The 25,684-nt window shown below is 40.1% G+C and overlaps 1 protein-coding gene across 3 annotated transcripts in view; it reads left to right on the forward strand.

Annotated features, from left to right (window-relative positions):
• The first annotated feature begins 614 nt into the window (after positions 1-614).
• Positions 615-25,684, forward strand: part of PCNX4 (pecanex 4) — a 36,490-nt gene continuing 11,420 nt past the window's right edge. Inside the window, exons 1-8 of one of the 3 annotated variants that reach the window (XM_063440057.1) lie at positions 615-752; positions 7,863-7,915; positions 9,689-10,432; positions 11,947-12,126; positions 12,217-12,728; positions 14,106-14,206; positions 17,274-17,396; positions 18,925-19,288. In XM_063440057.1, coding sequence (XP_063296127.1) covers positions 9,744-10,432; positions 11,947-12,126; positions 12,217-12,728; positions 14,106-14,206; positions 17,274-17,396; positions 18,925-19,288 — 1,969 coding nt within the window. In that variant the 5' untranslated portion in view covers positions 615-752; positions 7,863-7,915; positions 9,689-9,743. Of the gene's footprint in view, positions 753-5,050; positions 5,291-7,862; positions 7,916-9,688; positions 10,433-11,946; positions 12,127-12,216; positions 12,729-14,105; positions 14,207-17,273; positions 17,397-18,924; positions 19,289-25,684 lie in introns of those variants that run through there. The other 2 variants (XM_063440056.1, XM_063440058.1) reach the window with 2 other exon arrangements.

Raw genomic sequence — 25,684 nt, forward strand, 5'->3', positions numbered from 1 at the left:
TGTGTACCCGGCTCTGTGTGTGTGTTATTATGGGCATGGCTGTGTACCCGGCTCTCTGTGTGTGTGTTATTATGGACATGGCTGTGTACTCTGCTCTGTGCGTGTTATTATGGACATGGCTGTGTACCCGGCTCTGTGTGTGTGTTATTATGGACATGGCTGTGTACCCGGCTCTGTGTGTGTGTTATTATGGACATGGCTGTGTACCCGGCTCTGTGTGTGTGTTATTATGGACATGGCTGTGTACCCGGCTCTGTGTGTGTGTTATTATGGACATGGCTGTGTACCCGGCTCTGTGTGTGTGTTATTATGGACATGGCTGTGTACCCGGCTCTGTGTGTGTGTTATTATGGACATGGCTGTGCACTCTGCTCTGTGTGTGTGTTATTATGGACATGGCTGTGTACCCGGCTCTGTGTGTGTGTTATTATGGACATGGCTGTGCACTCTGCTCTGTGTGTGTGTTATTATGGACATGGCTGTGTACCCGGCTCTGTGTGTGTGTTATTATGGACATGGCTGTGTGATGACGGTTACGCGCACGGGGTAATCCTGGGGTTCGTGCACGCGCCCGGCCTGGCTGCTGGGGGGGGCGGGGGGCAGGCGATCAATGCGCGTTCTGTGCGCTCACACGGGCACGCGCTTTCCCCAGTCCCGGGAGCGCGCACTAACCCTGCTCTGTGGATGGAGGAGGGAGATGAAGACCAAATGGATTCCGGGTGAGTGGAAGATGGAGAGCTGGGCACATGACGGTGAGCGGCCTGTGTACACCTTCCCGGGCGGTGGTTATGGTCCCTCCTGTCATTAACCCTCTCATTGTCCTGCCCTATGGAGCAGGCCCTCCTGGAGGGAGACAGTAAACCAACTCACCAGGCTGGCTTCCACTCCCTGCAAGGGTTAACTGCACAGCCCTGCACTGCAAGGGTTAACTGCACAGCCCTGCACTGCAAGGGTTAACTACACAGCCCTGCACTGCAAGGGTTAATCACCCTGCACTGCAAGGGTTAATCACCCTGCACTGCAAGGGTTAATCACCCAGCCCTGCACTGCAAGGGTTAACTGCACAGCCCTGCACTGCAAGGGTTAACTGCACAGCCCTGCACTGCAAGGGTTAACTGCACAGCCCTGCACTGCAAGGGTTAACTACACAGCCCTGCACTACAAGGGTTAACTACACAGCCCTGCACAGCAAGGGTTAACTACACAGACCTGCACTGCAAGGGTTAACTACACAGCCCTGCACAGCAAGGGTTAACTACACAGCCCTGCACAGCAAGGGTTAACTACACAGCCCTGCACAGCAAGGGTTAACTACACAGCCCTGCACAGCAAGGGTTAACTACACAGCCCTGCACTGCAAGGGTTAACTACACAGCCCTGCACTGCAAGGGTTAACTACACAGCCCTGCATTGCAAGGGTTAACTACACAACATGAAGTGTACAAGGGTCTGGCTGTACTGAAAGGGTTAATTACACTGGGTATACAGGGGAAGATTGCAATGTAAGGGTTAATTACACTGGGTATACAGGGGAGGATTGCAATGTAAGGGTTAATTACACTGGGTATACAGGGGAGGATTGCAATGTAAGGGTTAATTACACTGGGTATACAGGGGAGGATTGCAATGTAAGGGTTAATTACACTGGGTATACAGGGGAGGATTGCAATGTAAGGGTTAATTACACTGGGTATACAGGGGAGGATTGCAATGTAAGGGTTAATTACACTGGGCATACAGGGGAGGATTGCAATGTAAGGGTTAATTACACTGGGCATACAGGGGAGGATTGCAATGTAAGGGTTAATTACACTGGGCATACAGGGGAGGATTGCAATGTAAGGGTTAATTACACTGGGTATACAGGGGAGGATTGCAATGTAAGGGTTAATTACACTGGGTATACAGGGGAGGATTGCAATGTAAGGGTTAATTACATTGTGTAGGAAACAGGGGGCTGATTTACTTTGAGGGTTAATTACATATGCAATAGGGTTTGTAATTACATTGTATTAGAACACAATGGGCTATTTGGACTGTTAGGGTAATTAATTTGTTGGGGTGACCAATCGGTCCCAGTTACTAGCATCCAGCATCTTGACATCGTACGGTTACAGAAATGCAGTAATATTTTCTGTATTTGCATTTTTAATTGATACCATGTTTTACATGGACCTCAGTATTTATCCAGGTTACAAAGTGATATGTGTTACTAGAATTTTGGTTTTCAGATCACTTTTACATTACAGAGAGCATAACATATAACATAACTCACAATTAATGGACGTTGATTTACAAAGTGTTCTAAATATAGAAAACAGATCAATATATACATATTTTTAACATTCTATTTGAGCGCTGTAAGCTTTCCTAAAAAAGTAAAACAATATATTCTGGTTGACGCTCATTTTGGTTATAATACGTGTCACGCTTTCAGCCCCTTCTTATAGCCCTGCAAAGTAAATAATATTCATAAACTATAATGACATCACACAATCGGCACATTTCTTGTTGCGCAGGGCTTTACGGTATGCGTTTTCTTTTGGGAGTCAAAACGGTGTGTCTGGGTGTCACAAGGAACAAGCCGGTCCTGATTGATCCTCTTGGATCCGCCTGTTCAGTGCTCCTCGATGAATGAAACTCCACAGGTAAATCCTGGATGGATCCATTTAGTTAGGACAAAATTAAAAGGAATTTGATTTTGTCTCTCCCAGCTGAAAAGCATTAATGCACACGTCGAATACATAACGGAGTTTACCGTAATTAGGGCTATTTTTGTGTATTTTTCTTTGTGTTGTCATTCAATGTCTATTGAAAGCACTACAGAATAGAACATAACCGTACACTTTGGTGGCCTGTGGACATAAAGTCCCTACAGGTATGTAAGAAAAATATTAAACCACAATTTATTAAAGTATATTAAAAAGGAACATAAGAGGCACATAAACTATAATCCATTAAAGGAGCTATTAAGCTCTGCAATCCTAATAGGGTAAGGAGGGTAGCAGAATGCAGGAGGCCACTTAAATGAAATAAACGGTAACAACACCTGGAAACCTAGATGATGTCATTTTAGGAGGGGAAACTTTCTAATGGGGTCTATCTAGGGCAGGCTTCCCCAAACTCCGACCCTCCAGATGTTGCAGAACTACAACTCCCATGATTCTCAGCCTATCTATTTCATTCATAGAATCATGGGGGTTGTAGTTTAGCAACATCTGGAGGGCTGGAGTTTGGGGAAGCCTTATCGAGGGCATTTATAGCAGACAGCAGGGAAGGACTCTCCCTCATTCAATGTTTTTTTTCCACATTAGCCTCCAGCTTTCATTTACTTAGTGAGCATTTCGACGGCCTGGCTAAGTGTGGACAGCACTATAAGTGAGACAAGGTGGTTGTGATAGCTTTTTTTGAAGCCTTCCTTTCCTCTATTTCCTATTATAGATAGCGACCTCGAAGTCGATCTATTTCTCGTTAGTTTAGTGAAGGCTTAGCTCTGTTGGCTATTTCCCCTGTGATAGATCTTACGTTACAATCTCTCTAATAAGGAAGTTCCAAAAACCCACTTAAATTATGATGTATTTCCCTATTGAAAGGATGCTTGATGTAGATCTATAATACCGCCATCAATTGTATTAACCCTTCCATTGCCACCCATTGTTGGGAAGTATGGCTGAGAGGAATTGTATTAGGCTTCCTGTGATCAATTGGTGGCCTGGAGTATGAGGCCTCTGATATAGTACAGACATTCTTAGCTGGCTGCAGGGGCAATTTGCAATTATAATACATGGTGTAACTACGCTTAAAGAAACACGGTGTATGTATTTCTTTCCATTGAGGATATAGCTAAAAACAGCTTGCAATAGCTGCAGATCTCTTTTCTGCAGCCTTTGCAAGCCCTCCCCTTCTAACCCCGCCCAGACTTTCTGTGTCTGTCCAATCACAGACTTCACAATGCAGCTCAATGAGAAGTCTTTGCAAGGCAGGTGCTCTGGGCAATTGCTGCCTCTTGAGTTTAGCTCCACTGAGCTAACCGTAACAGGACCAATTGTCTGACTAACAGCCGGGGGGAGTAACAAGGGCAATTTATATTGAAATCGGCACTTTCTGGAAAATGCAGTGTGTGAAGTGTCCTTTTAATGTAGGTGAGCAATATGTTGATATACAAACCGCTTTATATTCTGAGCTATTCCCAAATCCTGCTACAGCTTCCTAAAAAGATACTCATACGCAGATTATTTGACCATTTTTAAAAATTTATTTTGTCATACTTAGTGTATGCAACAAAAATGTTTATTTCAGCTATAGTTATTGCTACCTGCTTCAATGCATACAACTGTTAAATAAACAAAAAAAAAATAATAGCAGTGGCCGTCTGTCAAACTCCCGCTCTTTCCATTGTAATAGATTACATAGTGATATCATGGATATTACGGCAATAAGGTAATACAATAATACCCTGATGAATATTAAATCATTTTAAAGGTTTATCCAAAAATATTAAATCATGTGAAAAGTTAATCTTACAATTACAATATCAAGTTGAGACATGTGTACATACCGTGTTTCCCCGAAATTTGGCTGGGTCTTAAATTCCTTTTTCCCCTGAAAAACGCACTAGGGATTATTTTCGGGGGATGTCTTATATTGGGGAAAAACGTGTGCTAGAAAGGAATTCCCCCGAACATAGACCAGTTCACTAGGGCATGGAATCCTGCAAGTCTATGTTCCAGGAAACTTTCCCGAACGTAGATTAGCGAACGACTAGGGCTTATTTTTGGGGAAACACTGTATTATTAGAGACAAAACCATTAGGGGGGAATTTTTTTTACATTTTTTTTAATTAAATAAGAACATATTTATAGATATTTTATATCAAAGCCCTATTAAAAAAATAAATGAGTGTGGGTATATCAACAATGGTATGGTACAAATGAACCAAAAGTAGTAAAAGTGTAAGTTTACAAACGTGTTTTGTTAACAAGCCAAATTAGGCTTTGTCCTTGATGGGTTAACACTCTCACTTGGAAAAGTGCAAACAAGTCTGACTCACAGGGCAGTCACCTGAATATCTGGTGTCCTGTGACTGTGTTTGAGGGTTGCTACGTGTTTAGTTTACAATTACTAAGGGAACTTTCAGAGAACGGATACAAAACTTTTCAAAACCTGTAACCAAAAACTGCTCAGGCAGAAGAGAAGGGGGAATTTAAAAGCCTCGATGCATTTAATAAAAACATTGGAGTAAAATTGCGTTTTTTTATTTTTTGCTCCAGCACAGAATGATTGATTTAAGGTATGTTTCTAAAGTTCTAATTTTTTTGAGCTTCTTAAAAGTAAGACTAACTTGTTGGCTAAGAGATGTGTTTAGAACAATATTGTTTTATTATGTAGAAAGTGACTTGAAGTGGGTTGAAATGTTAAAGTGTAATCTTTCCTTGAGAGTCTAGATTCAATTCTAGGATGAACTCATTCTAATAGACAAAATGTAAATGTCATCGAAACTTTACACAACTTCTCCTGGATCCCCCCCTCCCCCTTTGCTAGTAAGAAAATGTTATTTAAATAATGAAATAATGATTAATGATCTTATTTCCAGCAGTGAGACTCTTCGGTTGCAGCCACCAGCTCCACCTTCAAAGATGTCCGCATGCCTGCTCATGTCCTCCAAGTTCCCGTCCAGCCCAATGCTTCTCAGAGAGAAGTATTGGATTGGGGATACACACGCGCGGCCAAACACCATCTTCTTCCAATCAAATATTACTACAAGCCGCATTTGGTTCCAGGAGGAAGCTAATCTAGTGGCTGTCAGGAAGATAGCCACTGGAGGTGTATTTTACTCTGAAATTTTCCTATTACTGTTTCTACAAAACGGCAGTGATTAAACTTGAATAATTAAAATGACAGGACAACTGCACCCAGATCACTTCATTAAAGTCACTCAGACCACTTCATCTCAATGAATTGCATTTGGTGCATAGACCCCGTCCATTTTGTCTGACAATGTAAAACATTACTGTTTGTAAGATATTGCAAAGTTTACATTTTGGCTAAACCAAAACACTGACTTGAGACACTTCTTTGAAAACCTTTTTGAAGGACTTCGCGTTTGGCGTCAACACGCACCGCATGATGACCGTTAATAGCAATCATTGAATTCACTGGTTCTCAAAGAGATGCATTAGATTGGTGGGATGCAGTGACAGCTGCCCAGCGTTCTAGGTCTCAGTGCTTTTCTATGAGAAACATTAACTGTTCTCAGAAGAGGTGGGTTAGCTGCACATAGGAGATTGTCCTTTTAAAAAAAGGGGGGGGGGGCGCAAGTCTAAAAGAAAACAAACAAACCTGAAGAGGGGGTTGGAGCCTGACTTCCAAGCGGACTAGACGTGCATGGCGAGAGATCCTGAGTCTGGAGCCAAGATTCTGGGTTCATCGCCCGACCACCCGATCATACCGACTGCTACAAGCAATTTTCGTAAATAGGAGACTGCACTGCACCCGGGGATACCCGACTCACGGTTCTCCGGTGCTGGGCTGACCAATTCGTGACCGGCGACCTGTACGGGTGGGAGCTGAGGAGAGACGGCCGCTCTCCCGGTTCTCTGGCTGACAAGCGGGCACTCCCAAATCGCAGACCGTGGGGGTTGTCCCAGTCCCCGAAGATCTGAGTTGCCATAATCTCAGACGCATCTGTGGGCCCTGCAAAACTCCCAAGCTGAACGGGAGCGGAGACACCCAAGATGACGGATATACCAGGCTCAACAACACGCGGTCTGAAACTACCACAGCCTGACTCAGGCCCTAGTACCAGAGTGACGGATACTCTGGAAGCCATATTCGACAGATTCTGGGCCATGCTGCTCAACCGTGCAAGGCAAGCAAAGGCCACACAAGAGTAAACCATGGAGCGGCCTGGGAACCCTCCTAAGGGCCGAAAGTTATCCCACACTAACCCGACTACATTAAAGCGACGAAAGCCGCCGAAACAGCACTACCAGCTGAGGAAGCGAGTTGCGGACCGACGTCCTGCCCACCGCAGACGTGGAGTGCCGTGTCCCAGCATACGGGCGCTTGTCCTAAGCTGCATGAAGAGACCACTGCAGTTACCTCTGAGTTGCCCCCCATGCCATCTGAGGCTGGGCATCTCCTTACCAAGCAAGAGTGTCGGTCCCCCATGCTGGACAGTTCTGTATACCCTGTGGGCATAGGCTAAAAGGGGTTAACTCGAGTGGCATGTAGTGCTGGGGTCCTGTCTCTACAATTTCCACCTCATGGGACCTTGTAACCGTTGGCAGAAACCTAAAGCTTCGAAGCTCACCTTCAGCATGTGCCCAGTTCATATTTTTGTTTAATTTTACATGTACAAGCTTATCCATGCTATATGATTTCTAAGCAGCCCACCTCTTTTTGCATCACTCAAACCTACATACGTTTTATTAACCTCTCAGCATGTTTAGCCTGTGATTAGCAGTCTGCCATTAATTACCTTACTCTATGTACAGTATGTCTAAGTAGGAATACCTTGATATTCTAATCTACATAAAAATGGAAAAGTGCAGTAAATCAGACATGTTGTACTCTACAAGCTAATACAAGCTAGTGATACCTTGCACTGTCTCTGTTCATCTGTGAAACTTGCAATGCACCACAAAAATACAAATACCTGAAGAATTAAAATAAATCTCTACATGTTATAGTTTTCCATTTAAGCTTAGAGCTGTTCAATGTTAAGATCGGACTCTCCCACTAATTCATAAAAAAAAAAAAAAAAAACACAAATAAGAAGAATAAAAAAATGTGATAATCGTTTTTTCTGTGATTTAATTACTCGCTGATTTCTATCTGATTTTTGTATTTATTTATTTCAGGAAATCCCAAACTTGTGATGCCAATCAAAGCAGAAAATCCATTCTTTTTGCTGGTAATTCTGATCATTATATTTCCGACTGTTCTTGTGTTTATGTTTTTCTGTGTTTTCCCAGTAGAATTGATCCTTTCCTGGCTAGGGATTTCCTTAGCTGCAAGTACATTCCATTTGTTTTGCCTCTCATTCTACCGCATATGTTAAAGGGATTAAATGTACCTGCCAGTATACTCTATATGCGTTGCTTTCTATCGCTCATTCTCTTGAATATGTTTAAAGGGTTGTTTGTACGTGAAAGTATATTTATGTCTTTCATTCAGCTGAGTTATGTTAAAGGGACACTATAGTCACCAGAACAACTACAGCTTAATGTATAGTATAAAGCTTATGTAATTGGACTGGTGTCTATAGCCTGTCTCTGCAGGGGTTTTAATGTAAGGACTGATTGGGTGCCTGGTAACCCTTCTAGGTGCAGTCACTCAGACGGCCACTAGGAGTTCTTCCTGTGTCAGTGTTACACTGTATGCAGAACTGGAGTTCAGCTGAACGTTGCCTATTGACCCTATTGGGAGATGCTGATTGGAGCAGCACTGCTTCAATGCTTTCCTATGGGGATTTCATACAGCATGAGGACGTCCAGCGTCATTTAGGCGACCAAAGGTCCGTTAGCAACTAGAAAGCATCTCTAGTGGCTGCCTGATTGACAGCCACTAGAGGCAGTCTTAGTCCTACAATGTAATTATTGCAGTTTCTCAAAAAACGCAATGATTTACATTGCAGGAGTAAGTGGGACAGTAATATCGCACCCGGACCACTTCAATGAGCCGAAGTGGTCTGGGTGCCTATAGTGTCCCTTTAAAGCGGATCTGTAACAATAAATTTCATCCAGTTTGCTTTTCTATAGCTCTTTCTTTCTGAATCTCTTTTCATGAAGTTTTTTATTTTTTTTTCTTAACGCTTTAATTTTCAAAAACACACAAGAAAAGGTTGGAACTACTTTTCCTCATGTAAAGTAGTCAAGGTGACAAGATACGGAGCTTAAAGGACCACTATAGGCACCCAGACCACTTCAGCTCAATGAAGTGGTCTGGGTGCCAGGTCCATCTAGGCTAAACCCTGCAGCTGTAAGCTATGTTTTCAATAGGGTTAATCCAGCCTCTAGTGGCTGTCTCATTGACAGCCGCTAGAGGCGCTTCCGCGATTCTCACTGTGAAAATCACAGTGAGAGCACGCAAGCGTCCATGCTTTCCTATGGACTGAATAAATGTGCGCATGTGCATTCAGCGCTGACGTCAGAAGAGGGAGGAGAGTCCCCAGGGCCGAGGGAGCCCGGCGCTGGAGAAAGGTGAGATTTGAACCCCTTCCTCCCCCTTCAGCCCGGCAATAGTGGGACCCTGAGAGTAGGGGGGGACCTATTAACACCATAGAGTTTTATACGAGTTTGTTTTCCTGGCACTATAGTGCTCCTTTAAACCAAAGTTCTGTTTCAGTTACCAATCAGATTCACCCATAATCTATCAGTAAAAACAAAATGGCTGCTCCCAGGTATTGAGATCCGGCACGAGGAAGAAAAGGGACACATCCGCTTTAAGGAATATAATTTCGTCATTACAAGGCCCATGTTGCTTTAACCCCTTAAGGACACATGACATGTGTGACATGTCATGATTCCTTTTTATTCCAGAAGTTTGGTCCTTAAGGGGTTAAATCATTTATTATATAAATAGATTATTTAGAATTCTATGTCGCTTTCATACATTTATATGTTTGTTGCTTAATATTTGCATCGCTTTATAATTTATGTGTGCATTTACCGGTGTGTATATACAGGTCCAATTCCACTGTGTGCGAAATGATTCCCTACCAGGACTTCTGATTAAGAAGAATGGGTCCAGATGTTCCTTTGCTAAATGATTATAAGCAGGAGTTCTTTTGGAAGCGCTTTCCACAGACTGTTCTAGGGGGTCCTCGGTTTAAATTGGGGTACAGTGCCCCTCCTTATATTTACATCAATCAGATCCTTCTGTTTCTGACACCATGGGTACTGGGAGGTGTAGGTACTGTGCTGTACGAAGTCGCAATTCTAGAAGACTATTACACAGCGGTACTCTCAGGAGCATTAATGCTCATCGCAGCATTTGTTATCCAGCTATTAAACCAACATGCCAGACGCAAGACATCAACTGTAGAAAGACTGCAAAACCAAAGTGCCCTAACCGATGAAGACGAGTACGATTTCTCTAGCTGCCTTGGCATAGAAACTGTGAAATTTATAATTCCGGGCAAGAAATTCGTAGTAAATCTTGTATTTCATTCCATTTTTGCTGGGGTGTTATGCGGACTGGGGACCTGGTATCTTTTACCGACGAGAATACAGTTGTTGTACAGCAATACTGGAGGAACGGTGATGATATTTATATTTGGGTGGGTTACAATATGTATCGGGGAATATTCGTTAATTGTCAACTCTGCAGCAGAGACTGCTACATTTCAGGCCCAGGATACTTACGAAATTACTGCGCTCCTTAGACCCGTCTATATAATTGCCTTTATTGCTGTCGACCTTGCTTACAGGTACATTTCCTTTTTTATACCAATTGTATTGTGACGTTACCGTATTTTATGTTTGAATATATCATCGGACTGGTTACTGTAGTGTTACAGTTGTAGGGTGTAGTTAAGAAATGTTAGATTTCCAAATATGTTATCCATCGATTCTATATCTGTGAAGAACTTAAGTGACTGTCACGTTAACTTTACCCCTAAAACTCAGTTTAGAATGCAGTCTGTCAGCGGTTTGGGGTGTCGTAGTTGTAGCAAAGAAATGCTGTGCTCCTCTGTGTTTTGTACATGTGTTCATTGCAAATTGTTGTTGTTCTTTTCATTTTATTCTTATAGAATAATTAAAGGGACACTTAACATCAGCACCAGTACTACTACAGCTAAAGGGACACTCTACTGCCCAAATACAAAATAGATAAGTCACTGTTTAGTAGATATATCCCAAATCAAAACATTCATGCATTTAATTACAAAAAAAAAAAAATGCATATCTAAAAACAACTTGCAAATCCTGCATTTCTCTTGTCTGCAGCCTTTGCAAGCCCCTCCCTGTCTAACTCCGCCCAGACTTTCTGTGCCTGTCCAATCATAGACTTCCCAATGCAGCTCAATGAGAAGTCTTTGCAAGGCAGGTGCTCTGGGTAATTTCTGCCTCTTTGAGTGTAGTTGCCCTGAGTTAAACAAACCAGGAAGTAACAAGACCGGTTGTCTGTTTGACAGTAAGGGGGTGTAACCAGGTCAATTTAGAAAAGTGTCAATTTCTATTGAAATCTGCACTATTTACAAAATGTAAAAATAGGACACACGATTCACACAGCAAGCTAACACGCTTTAGAGAACTGGGCTCTCATTTAATGTATTGGGGGGGGGAGGTTGGGTAAAGATTCTGTCCCTGCAGTGTTTTACCTTTATCCCTAAGAACAGTGTGACATCTACTTTTAATATATGTATTTCTAAAGCATTTCTTTCGATTGGTGGCCAGTCATAGAATGAGAGCCAGCTGCCACTTTCAGCCTATCACCAGCGCCCAGGGAAATCTTTCTTTGTGGAAGCTGTGGCAGCAGAGAGTGGAGATATTGGAATTAGTATTTGAGGTTAAACTGTTCCAAAACATAAGAAAATATTGCACCTAGTGCATCTAAACACCATAACAACGACTCTGAGATGCAGTTGTTATAGTTCTCAGAGTTAAGTTATTACATTTATTGTATTTTTTAAAAAGTTACCTGCGCTTTTTCCCAGATCCCTATGTGTACTTAACTAGTGTTTTTTTAGGATCACTTCAATGGTCATTAAAGTGTAAGCTCTCCTGCCCCGTCAAGTCAGAACTCTTAGGTGAGTCCTCCATTAACAATTCACCTTGCTTCTTTGAGCCAGGAACGGATGGTCGGATACAGGGACAGTAAGGGCAGTAGATATTAGAATTGTTAAATTAGATGTTACCTCTATACTGTGCTCCCTTACAATACTTATTACTATATTTTTCAGCCCTCTTTTCATAATTTTCCCCCCAACTTTTTTCTCAGATTTCTTGTGACCGTGCCATCCTTATTGTGGGCCAACCAAGTCTTGCATGTTGTGTTTTTGTTTTTACCATTTCTCTGGGCACTGGGAATCCTGCCTCCCCTGGACGCACTAGTACTTTGGGGTTTGGAACAAACGCTGGAGTTTGTCCTCGGAGGCTCGCCCATGTCAAGTAACTTAAGGTAAAAGACATATGTTTTTATCTTTTTATCGTGCAAATAATGCTGCCTTTATTATTTGGAAAAAAAAAATGTGGTGTTCCTCTTTTTCAGATTGCTGATAATATTTATTGTATCGGCTGGGGTCACCGTATCAGCCTACTTTATTCCGTCGTCTCTTGGCCTGGTTTTATTCATTACTGGATTTGGATTTTTGCTCAGTCTTAACCTAGCAGAATTTGGTATAATTGTCCAGAATTATTTTTCCAGACGTTTCTCTCTTACGAAATTAAGCAGTTCATCCAATTCATTTAATCCGCAAATGATTTGGAAGGAGACTCTGTTTTACTTCATTGTTCTCATCGTTTCCCTCCTGGAAGCAAGCCTGTTACATTATTTCTGCTCTTCTGTGTATTCCCTGCAAAGTCCACAGGCTATAGTTGGCTATTGCTTAATAGTCATTTTAGTTTTTTTATGGCTTCTACAAGAAATTCAAGGTGCTTATCTTTTGGGGATAATAAGGAATCCCTTCTTCCAGAATGACATTCGGATCTTAAATGTCTTCATGAAAAAACAAAGCAGGTTACAGAAAGTGGCTATCGTCCGGAGAATATTGCTCACATTAGGTAAGATGCCACAGGGAATGTTATCTTTGTAACATTGCATGCATCAATTAATCCCTAGTATAGTTAGGAAAATAAAGACTTGCTTCTATGGGTCTGTCGTAATGACCTGATCCAAAATGTATTGTAATATATTGTTTTACTCCCAATCAGACCAATTACTCTGTGTTTGGGAGAGCTGAGCACATCCCATAAGTCCCTGCCCACCAGAGATTTATGGAATATGCAGATCAGTACTGGCTGCAGTTATTTTTGCTAAGGTGCAGCCCAAGCTGAAAGTAATTAGTGGAGAAGATGGGAATTGGACTTGCTTTATCCCACCAGCAGGCATTCTCGTAGCTCTACATGTATGACCGGGAGAAGGGTAGTACCTCTTTGTTGTGTTTGAGTGAGAGGCTGACTTATAACCGTAGCAATGTTTGCAAATCACTGCGTCTATAAGACAAGGTGCACAGAGGCGCCATAACAGTGCTTGCCATTAGACTTGTGCATTCGGTTTCTCTCAAACTGTGATTCGTCTGATCAGCTGACTCTGCAATACTCTATGGATGAATCAGAAAACAAACTAAATGGGAAATGCTGGACCGGTTTCATTTGATTCGTTAACAGAATCCAAAAAGTGATTGATGGCTGCAGGAAGGCCACAAAATGTTCATTGTAACCACAGGTGTGACCAAAAGAGGGGAAAACAAAAATGAGCAGTAAATTAAAAAAATAACCTACATTTATACATTACATATTTAATATATACATATAGATTTATGTTACTGCTCCACCTCCTTCTCCCTCTATTTGTTACTGTGAACCAAAATGTTTTTAATAAATGTTCTTATCCGTGTACTGCAAAGTATATTTATATTTCACAGTGCACTGATTGGCTAATGTTTCTCGAAATGTTTGCAATGCCGAAATCTATGTATAACCTGAAAAGCCCATGTATCCTCAATCAACTAAAACGATTTTATTTTCTGGGCAAATTGATTTGGACAAACTGAATTTTGTTCCTTTATGTAATAGAGAGTAAACTGATATCTACTGTCATAAAAAAATGGCATATATAGAAGGCTCACAATTTATTTATTAAGCCACCATCAGGTCAGGTTTCATAGTGTCACATAGTGCCAATCCTAAACCTCCCTAGAGTAACCTCCATTATTCTTTTTCTCCATTTTTTTTATGGAGTCCAGAAAGCCGTCCTTTATCTGGAAGAAATTGCTAAGAGAACTGAGAAATGTAACTAGATCTCCCCTTTAACACCAGTCAATGGACTCTTTCAGTTAATCGTGTTACTTTGCATTTGTGTATCAATGAGCCCAAATGTATTTAAAATGTTGCTCTGGTTCACCGATAGTGAATTTTGTTCTTGCATTTTATTTTCAGTATCCCCTTTCACTATGCTAGCATACCTCTCACTGGATACTTCTCTAAATACGGTCAATTCAGTATCTGTTTGCATCGGCTTCACAAGAGCTTATCGAATGGTAAAGTATTATTGTCATATATTCATGATTTAAATCTATTATTTATCTGGGTTTGAGTGTACAAATGTGGCCCCTTGTGATTAACTGAGTTATTGTTTATCCTAAGTAAAACAAGTATCCCCATCCTCCTCAGTGTATCACGAAGGCATTTAAAAGGGACGCTATAACCATTTCATCTCATTGAATTTGATATGGTGCCTGGAGTCCCCTGGTGATGTCTCATCATTCAATGTTAAACCATTTTCAAGTAGTTTAATACTAAATAAGGCTCCCATGCCGTCCACAGCTCGGCTCCCACTGGAGTTCTATCTAAGGAAGAGATAACACACTCCTCTCTAATGGGAACTGTGATAGGCTGAAATGAATCAGCTGACACTGTAAGCCAATTATGGTTGCCCATTGCTGCTCAGACTAATGTTTTCTCATTAGCCCAAGCAGCACAGAAGGGATTGGATGATGGCTTCTTTTGTTTAGGATCAAAACATTAAAAATGGTTAACCGCTGAATGAAAGGGCAGCCACTGGGGATTCCAGACACTATAACCACTTCAGTGAGATAAAGCAGTTACAATGCCTACAGTGTCCCTTTAAAAGATACACTCCCCAATACTGTTACCAGTATGGCTCATTGTAGTGGCCATGGTACAGTGAATCCGTTAGTAGAATCCCATAATCCAATTCCCAGTTATTTCTTTTGCTGTCAGTAAATCACTGCTATCCACAACATATCCCTATCCTTGGATATCATTTAGGAGAAGTATAGCTTTCATGTTAATCTGTTCAAGTCAAACTCGTGAGCTTGCAGGAGCTGTGCTGAGTGTGCGCTCACACTGTACCGTTCCCAACCCAGCTCTTTATTTTCGAGCGCTGTTAGAAACTAGCACAGCAGTTATCAAACAGTATATTTGCAAGCACTTCCTGCAGAAGCTTTACTTTTAAACCAATTGAAGTTAAAGGAACACTCCAAGCACCATAGCAACTGCATCAAAAGAGTTGTTATGGTGCCAGTAGGTCCCTGGTGCTGGCTCACTTTAAGGGGTTGCACCATTCTGGAACGGTTTAACCCCAAAGTCTGTGTTCCAGCACTGAATCTCTCTGCCCTTCTATTTTCTAAAATTCTCTGAGAGGCTCAGCTGATTCTCTTGGCCAATCAGTGAATATCATTCAGAAAACTAGCTTAAAAAGAAACATACTTTTTTTTCAAGCCAGTTTTATGAATGGGGATTCACAGAGAGCAACAGCTGACCGCTCTCAGCCAATCAGTGAGCAAGAACTTTCCGCTTTAGATAATTTTAGAAAACAGAAGGACTGATGGGTGAAAAATGGAATCCCTTAAGGTCCTTAACCTCCTGGCACCTGCCCTGAACTCACCCCCATTCCTTACACATATTTGAGTTCAGCAATGTCTCACAACATCACCCCAAACATACAGGTTTTATGAGGTTTTGGAAAGTTACAGGGTCAAATAGGGTTTTACCCGTTACAGTTTTTACACACTGAAATTTTCCAGTTTGGTTATGTTGCCTTTGAGACAGTATGGCATACCATATGGCATACCATTTGAAAAAGTAGACAACCCAGGGTATTTAAAGTGTCCAATCGTTTTAGTAGCCACTTAGTCACAAACCCTGGCCAAAGTTAGCATTCGGATTTGGTTTTTGCATATTTCACACAGTCTGCAGTTTCACCAATGATATCGTCATTATAGATTTTACTGCTTAAAAAAAATCATATTTGTGCTCAGCAATGTCTCACAATGTACCCGTGTCTAGGTTTTATGGGATTTTGGAAAGTTGCGGGGTCAAATATAAGACTTGAAATTAAATTCTCTAGACTTTCTGCCTGGGTTGTCAGTCAGGTTTCTAAATCTTTAATAATAAAATCACATAATTATGTAAAAATAATATACAAACATACACATGGAATGAAATAATATATGTATTCTTTCTAAGTGTATATTTAAATATGATTTATACATCAAGAGATCTTACCAATTATATTTTGGGTGATCTGCAGTCCCCCTGCAGTCAGTCTTGCAATCCAGGCCAATCTGAGTCATGTGATTGCAGTGACTCCGATCGGCAGGATCGGTTGCCAAGCAGTTCCCCCCCAATCGGATATGGTGAGGAGGGCGAGTATGCTGTCGGGAGGGAGAACCCGATTGTTAGGGCGTGCTATGCCACCCGTTAAGCCCCCGTTTTTGTAAGGTGGCATCGCACGCCCTAATTTTGTGAAAGGGTAACTGTAAACTCTCTTATATTTTATCTAACAATATTTATGCAGTGGAATAATAAATGGTAAATGTTTTTTGTAATCATGGAAAATGTAAATCTAGTGCCCATAAACTGCACATAAAATCATGGGGTATATGAGTAGCAAATCTTACTTGTGTTCTGACTGGGCAACCTATGTTTAAAGTAAATGTTTCACTTTATTTTGTTGCAGTCTCTTATAAATGTTGGGTTGCAGAGTTTATGCAATGTGTTCCTAGTACCGAAAGGGTTGATAAAAGGTATAAACTCCCGAATAACAAGCTGCTTTACACTTTAATCTTTGTTTAGAATACACAAACTTAATGCAATGGCCAAAGGGACACACATCACTTCGAGACAACTGTCTCATTCAAAAGATATCAAGTAATAGTGACTACAGTGTCTTTAAGGCAGAGATACCGCCATCAAGCTTTGTCACTTAATGCAGCCATCACCAGAAATGGCCAGGGGAATAAGACATTATCTCGCTATCACCAGATAATATGTATGGAGCCTCCTGTGGTCTCGCTAGATCCACCATAGACATCAGTGTTGTACTCTCACTCGTATATAGAAAAATACAAACCAAAGGAGACAGTGGTCACAAATTTGTAGGAATAATAACGCTACTTAATTACGCTTTCCCAGAATTGTTTGTATATTGTCTATAGTGAAATATGCAAAATATATTTGGGAACTAAAAAATATTGGTAATTAAATGTTTGTCTTTTTATTTTCCTTATCAAACAGATATTCAGTATTTAAAGATGTCAATTACAATTACCAAATGTTCAAATGTTTTGTTTTTTTCTTTAGATCTGGCAGAATACGGAGAATGCCATGTTGGAAATGGTGATTGTATCTGTAATCCAGCTAATTGTCTTCGACACAAACGTTTGGTGGAACGCAAGCCTAAACACAGGAATTCGGCTTCTGCTGGTAATCTTTTCCATTTCCTTCTGACACTGGCCGAGTTATTTAGGTGTCCCCTAAAGTGAAATAAAGCTTAGGACTTATTTAGTAGTCATCGAAAATGATTGGCATTTTATGTTACATAGTAAAACGAATCTGTGTGATGTACCAGCCAGCTGACCGCTCTCCGCTAATGAATGAGTGTATGTGTATAGGAATATGTACAGAATTGACATTACCCAGTTCAAAGTTGTTGGTTCGGGTTGGCTAATGACGTCTCAATGACTCTGCCAGAGGTGGAGTTATACCTCCGACAGCAAAGGGGTTAAACTCTGTATGTGAAGCTTTTCATAGCTTTCCTGCTACAAACCTCAGTAACCCACCTTGCTACTGTGTCATCCCAAAAAAATGACAATTTCTTTTAGCAGCCGTACATGAAATACATCCTGCCTTTACCTCTTGTGTCACTTTACCCCACTCCCTCTAGAACAGGGGTGCCGAATAGGTAGATCCCCAGATTATAGAACTACTACTACCATGATGCTTTGCATGCCTTTAGAATGACAGAGCATCATGGAAGCTGTAGTTTTAAAACAGCTGGGGATCTACCTTGTGGGCACCCCTGTTCTAGAATGTAAGCTGGATTGAGAAGGCACCCTCTGTTCCTGCGCGTACAACTCGTCTTGTTACAAATACTTATCTGTTAGTCCACGTATTGTACAACGCGGCGGAAATTGTCAGTGCTTTATATATAATAGCAAAGTGCTGCTTTTACAGACAGTAGCCACCATGGCTACTACAAATCACAGAAGTGGTCATAGTGAGGGGAGTAACCCTTTAAGGTCTCTTTCAGGTAGTAATAAAATTCAACGTATAATCCAGTTTTACACTTGCCAGGCTTAGTTTGATATCTGTGTTACAGACCTCTTCCTCGATGAATCCAGCTCAGTCGCACGCTGCTTAGCATATATAGCACTGTGGGACCGGTGTGGATAATGGGCCATCATTTCACCATGACAGGAGTACTTTAAATCCTAATGTAATACCACGGAGTGTTATATAATTTCATTTATGGGCACCTTTTTATATACGGCATCTTTAATAACACTTACTGCAACATGAGGTGCACCGTGCACACATTCTGTTTGTCTAAGCCATGGAGCTGATCAGTTTCTGTTTAAAAAGCAGTAATTGAAGGCATGGGTAGCATGCGTTAGTCTATATACCAGTGACTGTATTATAACATGTTAAATTACATAAACGTGCAAACTTCATACTTTAATGTTATTTGCATTGTAGAATTGCATTGTTAGATTCCTAAACATTTCCGAGTGGTGTGGGACTCTCAGTTTTTTTCTGTATTGTGATTCTGGGTCAATATATTTTTGTCTCAACGAAAATGTATGTATGTAAAAAAAAAAAAAAAATTATATTCAGTATCCAATTTCTTGGGAGCTTAGGAATACCGGTGCTCATGACAAATAGCTGAAAATGACAGTGGATTTAGTTTTTTAAAATGTTACCATTGATTTTCAACATCATATATTTTTTGCAGGTTGCTTTGATCCGAGACAGACTATGCAAGCTAGTATCCAAACTTCAGTTTGCTGTCACTGTCCTCCTGACGTCGTGGACCGAGAAGAAACAACGACGGAAATCAACAACCAGTTTAATTACACTAAACATTGTCTTCTTCCCTTTGGTGCTGATGTTTGTCGTCCTCTCGGCAGTGCTGTCCTCGCCCTTACTTGCACTTTTTACACTGCCAGTGTTTCTGGTAGCGTTTCCAAGACCTATTCGAAGTTGGCCGGGAGCTGTGGGTGCTACAGCCTGTGTCTGCCCAGACACTATTTATTATCAACAAATGGTCCCAGGATTTGCTGCTGCACTACAATCCGCCTTCGCTTCCGGTAGTTTAGGTAGGTGAAAATGCACTGCATAAAGTTCATTGTTTGCTAGTAATTACATTTTTTGAAAAAGGTACTTGAGATTTGTGTGTTATACCTTTGTGTTTCTTCAGCATTTAAAAATTACCAAATAGGAGGATTAAAGGAGAAATACTGTAATAATCAACAAGTCCGTATTAAGCAATGCAGATTGCTGCTTTATCTGATATACAGGTGATACTCGAAAAATTAGGGGTTTTCATGAGCTGTAAGCCATAATCATCGCACTTATGACAAATCACGGCTTGAACTATCTTGCTTTGCATGTAATGCGTATATCTCATATATTAGTTTCCCCTTTTACGTTGCATTACTGAAATAAATGAACTTTTGCACGATATTCAAATTTTTCGAATATCACCTGTAGATCCCCATCAACCATTTAGTCGATACCTTGACGGTAGCCCTTGATGTAACACTTTGTGACACTTTATGTTGATCTCCCCATAGCGGCCGCATACATGCGCACAAGTCTGTGTACATACTAACATTGTCCTATAGTTGTCACTGGAGTGGAATTTCTTGTAAGTTCGAGTATTTTATTGATATTTTTAAGATTGTACAAAGTATAACATAGTCTGACCAATAAATGCCGAAACAGGGTGGAAGCCAGGTAAATACTAATGGTTAAAGTATTTTCTAACATACATTTAATCAGTCTACAGTTAGCCAATAATTTCACCCTTTATTTCACCAATGTAAAAGTTCCCAGTTAATCTTTTCGGCTTAATCTGCAACAGCAAAAGTAAAAAAATTAAAATCTTATATTTCAAATGTTTGGATTAGTTTTATTTATTATTCGATTTACTTATTACGGTCTGCGCTGACCATAATGATCCAACGCCAAAGCTTGCAATCCATTTCAATGCACCGCTCCTCTTGCTATAAATATAGACACACATTCTCTCCTTTCAACCCTACACGCTCTAAACATCTTTCGTTCTTTCTTGCCATCAAACTATTCCGCCTCACTTATTGTGCTTGTTAGACATTGGAGCAGTCACTTTATATGTTCACTTACATTGCACAGAATCACAGTACTCTCTCCTATATCTGTGTAGATAGGGGGTAGACACTGTACAGTATTCTATATTCTCAATATTTCTACACTTCCCAGTGATTCATTTAGTTTTTACTTAAATCTCCTTAAGGCTACATATAAAGACAACTATGTGATCTCCCATTTGTTCCATGATAATTTTATTTGTTGCTGATCCCACCCGATTTCCTTATATCACTTCCTTCTCCCATATTGATCCACATCTTTTGATGTGTGTTCATCACAGTCACTTGCACCGTGTCTACCCCCTCCTCCTCTGAAAGTGTTTTAGTATAATTAATTGCTGCCTAGAACACCTCTAGGTGCAGTCACTCAGATGGCCACTAGAGGTGCTTTCTGGATCAGTGTAGCATAGTGTGGAACACTGACGTTCAGCGTCTTCACACTCTGCATGGAGGCATTGAACGTTCCTCATAGAGATGCATTGATTCCTTGTATCTCTATGAGGAGATGCTGATTGGTGCAGTGCACACATGCACAATAGCCTCCCATACAGGGACGGCCCAAGACATTGTGCTTCCTGGGTCTCCCCCCATCCACCCCCACACTCACAACAAAACCATGCGACCAAAACACACCCACATCAGGGACTGTTTGCATCAAAATATAAGTGATCAGGCTACTGCACTACTATATTATCCTGGCATTCTTAGAGTTAAAAAAATATATATGTAATAGATTTGCTTTAACAAAAAACAGGTCTTTGTGCTACAGGACTGAAATTAAGGCATTAACATGATTTCTGTAACAGCGAATACGAATGAGGGTTTTGAAGTAATAGTGTCATTGATAAGGGACTGCAGACTGGCGAGGTGATTTACTAAAGTGAGAATTCAAAATGAATTCCAAAACGAGTATTTCATGAAGGTTTCGACTTGTTGAAATACTCCTATTGACACCCACAGCTCCATTCACAGCGGCTGATTGGGGATGTTATTATAATTCTATTAGATCATGACAGGGTCAGTCCAGCCTGAAGCCATAGCTCCACCACGGTCTATGGACGGGCCAGCCCTGCTCCCATAGCAAAAACATTGAATTGGCTGAGATTGTCAAGTTTGATCACAGACAAGGAGGCATGGCGGGGGCAGGGCCAGCTGCAGATACCCCATGGCGCTGGAAGAAAGGGGAGTAAATTCACCTTTTACTCTTCTGACAGGGGGCCGGGGCCCCTAAATATCACCATTGGAACCATAGTGTTAGGAATACATGTTTGTGTTGCTTTAATCCGTGTTCTTCTGTCAACTTGGTTAGAGAAGTGCAAACTGTTCCAACGGGAGGGGGGCTTGGTCTTTAATTCAAGAAAAACTTATTTTTTTCTCTTTTTTTTTTTTTTACTTATCAATATAAACTTTTTTTATTTTTATTTTTTATTGTAATTTAATGTTACACCGATCGGTTATCAAATATTTTCATTAAGTTTGAGATGGTAAACATATTCAGATGTTTGCCAGATTTATGTGTCATTTTTAAGTAACAGAGAATTGTACTTTCAGAAAGGTACAGTACCAGTGTTTTATTCTTATGAATCACTCAGTTAGAGGGACACAATGGTGATATGTCTGCTCAGAGTGCAGAGGCCGCAGTACAGGGTACTTAGAATTACCAGAAGCTGTAACTTGTTGCTGCTGCCATATTTTTTCTCGGGACAGTCTTCAGCCCAATGAAATTATGGAGGTACCTTGCCTTCAAGGGTTAAAGGGACACTATAGTCACTAGAACCACTACAGTTTAATGTTTGGTATACAGCTTCATGTAGTGGTTCTGCGGCATGTAACGTGTTCCTTCATGCGAGCAGTGTAACATTGCTGTCTCTGAACACCTCTAGTGGCAGTCACTGCGACCGCCACTAGAGGGACTACCTGGGCTCTATTCTGCAAAGAATTCTGGTCAAAGATAGGTTAACACCATAGCGCTAGGTGTACCTGTTGGTATTCTTAATGCTGTCGTGTTCCTTTCAATTTAAAAATGACAAATTCAGCACCTTGGGTAATCATCAATTCAATGCAAATTTATTGCACATGCGCAGAATGTCTTGAGCGAGAGTGCACATTTTACAGGCTTCACAGCATGAAGAGACTAACTGCACATTTGTATTTTTCTATAATTACACATTTCTTATGTATTTTATACTTAGAATATATTATGCAGAATAATCAATAGTTAATATGTAGATCTCATAATTGCTTATTTAAAAGCCCTAGAACTATAACCGTTTTATTATTCTATACCTACATCACATGTATGTGTGTATATGGATGTAAAAAACAGATAAAATTTGTATCTTGTAATACGTGTGTGTGTATATATTATTATTATAGGTAAACATATTACATATACGCATACATACTGGCTCACCTCCCTAGAACATATTGCATCACCCATTGTCTGCCTCCAGTTCTCTATGGAGCTGTTTATATAAATACAAAGTATAGACATGTATTCTTCCTCTAGAATTCCTGTACTGTCGGGCAAGATACTTTTATGGTAATCGATTTAGCCCAGGGTTCTCTTCGTGCTGACGGCTATGCCCCCTTTTATAAGTGCTTTACTCTTGTTTCCATGGTGTGTTGTCACAGCACAAGCACAGAGTATTCCGATCAGACAGAAATACTGTTCTCAGATTACTAGTCATGTATTGTATGTGGAGAATGGCTTCGTTCATATATTATATTACCCATAATGTGCATTACATGGGCAGAGACTATCCACGTGTAGTTTAAAATCTTTATTAACTCTTTGTTTGCTGTGCAGTCATTTCTAATCACTGGACATGTTAAACTAAAACAATCTAGATACGGATTGCTGTTCAAAGACTTAAACATGTTTTACCCTATGATGTTAATCACTCTAACTAAATGTAACATTTGATTTAATTATAGTGAGTAGTGATGTTAGAAAAATTATTGGAGGGGGCACGGATAGATTCAATGTTTATTTCTATATCTTTAGCATAAAATACGTTTATATTCTTAATGTAGACTTTGTTACAGCAATCACATGCACAGATTGTGTCAATAAGATTAGTAGTACAACCCTCTTCCGTGTAGGCGGTTTAATACAGAGGATGAGGTGTATTATTGGTTTATATATCTCAATATATGATCTAACACTTAGTACCATGGTCACTCTTTGGACATTCTATGCTTGGTTTATATATCTCAATGTACGATCTAACACTTATTACCATGGTCACTCTTTGGACATTCTATGCTTGGTTTATATATCTCAATGTACGATCTAACACTTAGTACCATGGTCATTCTTTGGACATTCTATGCTTGGTTTATATATCTCAATGTATGATCTAACACTTAGTACAATGGTCATTCTTTGGACATTCTATGCTTGGTTTATATATCTCAATGTATGATCTAACACTTGGTACCATGGTCACTCTTTGGACATTCTATGCTTGGTTTATATATCTCAATGTATGATCTAACACTTAGTACCATGGTCACTCGTTGGACATTCTATGCTTGGTTTATATATCTCAATGTATGATCAAACACTTGGTACCATGGTCATTCTTTGGACATTCTATGCTTGGTTTATATATCTCAATGTACGATCTAACACTTAGTACGATGGTCATTCTTTGGACATTCTATGCTTGGTTTATATATCTCAATGTACGATCTAACACTTAGTACGATGGTCATTCTTTGGCCATTCTATGCTTGGTTTATATATCTCAATGTACGATCTAACACTTAGTACCATGGTCACTCTTTGGACATTCTATGCTTGGTTTATATATCTCAATGTATGATCTAACAATTAGTACCATGGTCATTCTTTGGACATTCTATGCTTGGTTTATATATCTCAATGTATGATCTAACACTTGGTACCATGGTCACTCTTTTGACATTCTATGCTTGGTTTATATATCTCAATGTATGATCAAACACTTGGTACCATGGTCACTCTTTGGACATTCAATGCTTGGTTTATATATTTCAATATATGATCTAACACTTAGTACCATGGTCACTCTTTGGACATTCTATGCTTGGTTTATATATCTCAATGTATGATCTAACAATTAGTACCATGGACATTCTATGCTTGGTTTATATATCTCAATGTATGATCTAACACTTGGTACCATGGTCACTCTTTGGACATTCTATGCTTGGTTTATATATCTCAATGTACGATATAACACTTAGTACCATGTCACTCTTTGGACATTCTATGCTTGGTTTATATATCTCAATGTATGATCTAACAATTAGTACCATGGTCATTCTTTGGACATTCTATGCTTGGTTTATATATCTCAATGTATGATCTAACACTTGGTACCATGGTCACTCTTTGGACATTCTATGCTTGGTTTATATATTTCAATATATGATCTAACACTTAGTACCATGGTCACTCTTTGGACATTCTATGCTTGGTTTATATATCTCAATGTATGATCTAACAATTAGTACCATGGTCATTCTTTGGACATTCTATGCTTGGTTTATATATCTCAATGTATGATCTAACAATTAGTACCATGGTCATTCTTTGGACATTCTATGCTTGGTTTATATATCTCAATGTATGATCTAACACTTAGTACCATGGTCACTCTTTGGACATTCTATGCTTGGTTTATATATCTCAATGTATGATCAAACACTTGGTACCATGGTCATTCTTTGGACATTCTATGCTTGGTTTATATATTTCAATATATGATCTAACACTTAGTACCATGGTCACTCTTTGGACATTCTATGCTTGGTTTATATATCTCAATGTATGATTTAACACTTAGTACAATGGTCACTCTTTGCACATTCTATGCTTGGTTTATGTATCTCAATGTACGATCTAACACTTAAAACCATGGTCATTCTTTGGACATTCTATACTTGGTTTATATATCTCCATGTACGATCTAACACTTAGTACCATGGTCACTCTTTGGACATTCTATGCTTGGTTTATATATATCAGTGTATGATCTAACAATTAGTACCATGGTCATTCTTTGGACATTCTATGCTTGGTTTATATATCTCAATGTATGATCTAACAATTAGTACCATGGTCATTCTTTGGACATTCTATGCTTGGTTTATATATCTCAATGTATGATCTAACACTTGGTACCATGGTCACTCTTTTGACATTCTATGCTTGGTTTATATATCTCAATGTACGATCTAACACTTAGTACCATGTCACTCTTTGGACATTCTATGCTTGGTTTATATATTTCAATATATGATCTAACACTTAGTACCATGGTCACTCTTTGGACATTCTATGCTTGGTTTATATATCTCAATGTATGATCTAAC

This window comes from Pelobates fuscus, chromosome 13, assembly GCF_036172605.1.
Source record: "Pelobates fuscus isolate aPelFus1 chromosome 13, aPelFus1.pri, whole genome shotgun sequence".
In the NCBI taxonomy this organism is placed as follows: domain Eukaryota; kingdom Metazoa; phylum Chordata; class Amphibia; order Anura; family Pelobatidae; genus Pelobates; species Pelobates fuscus.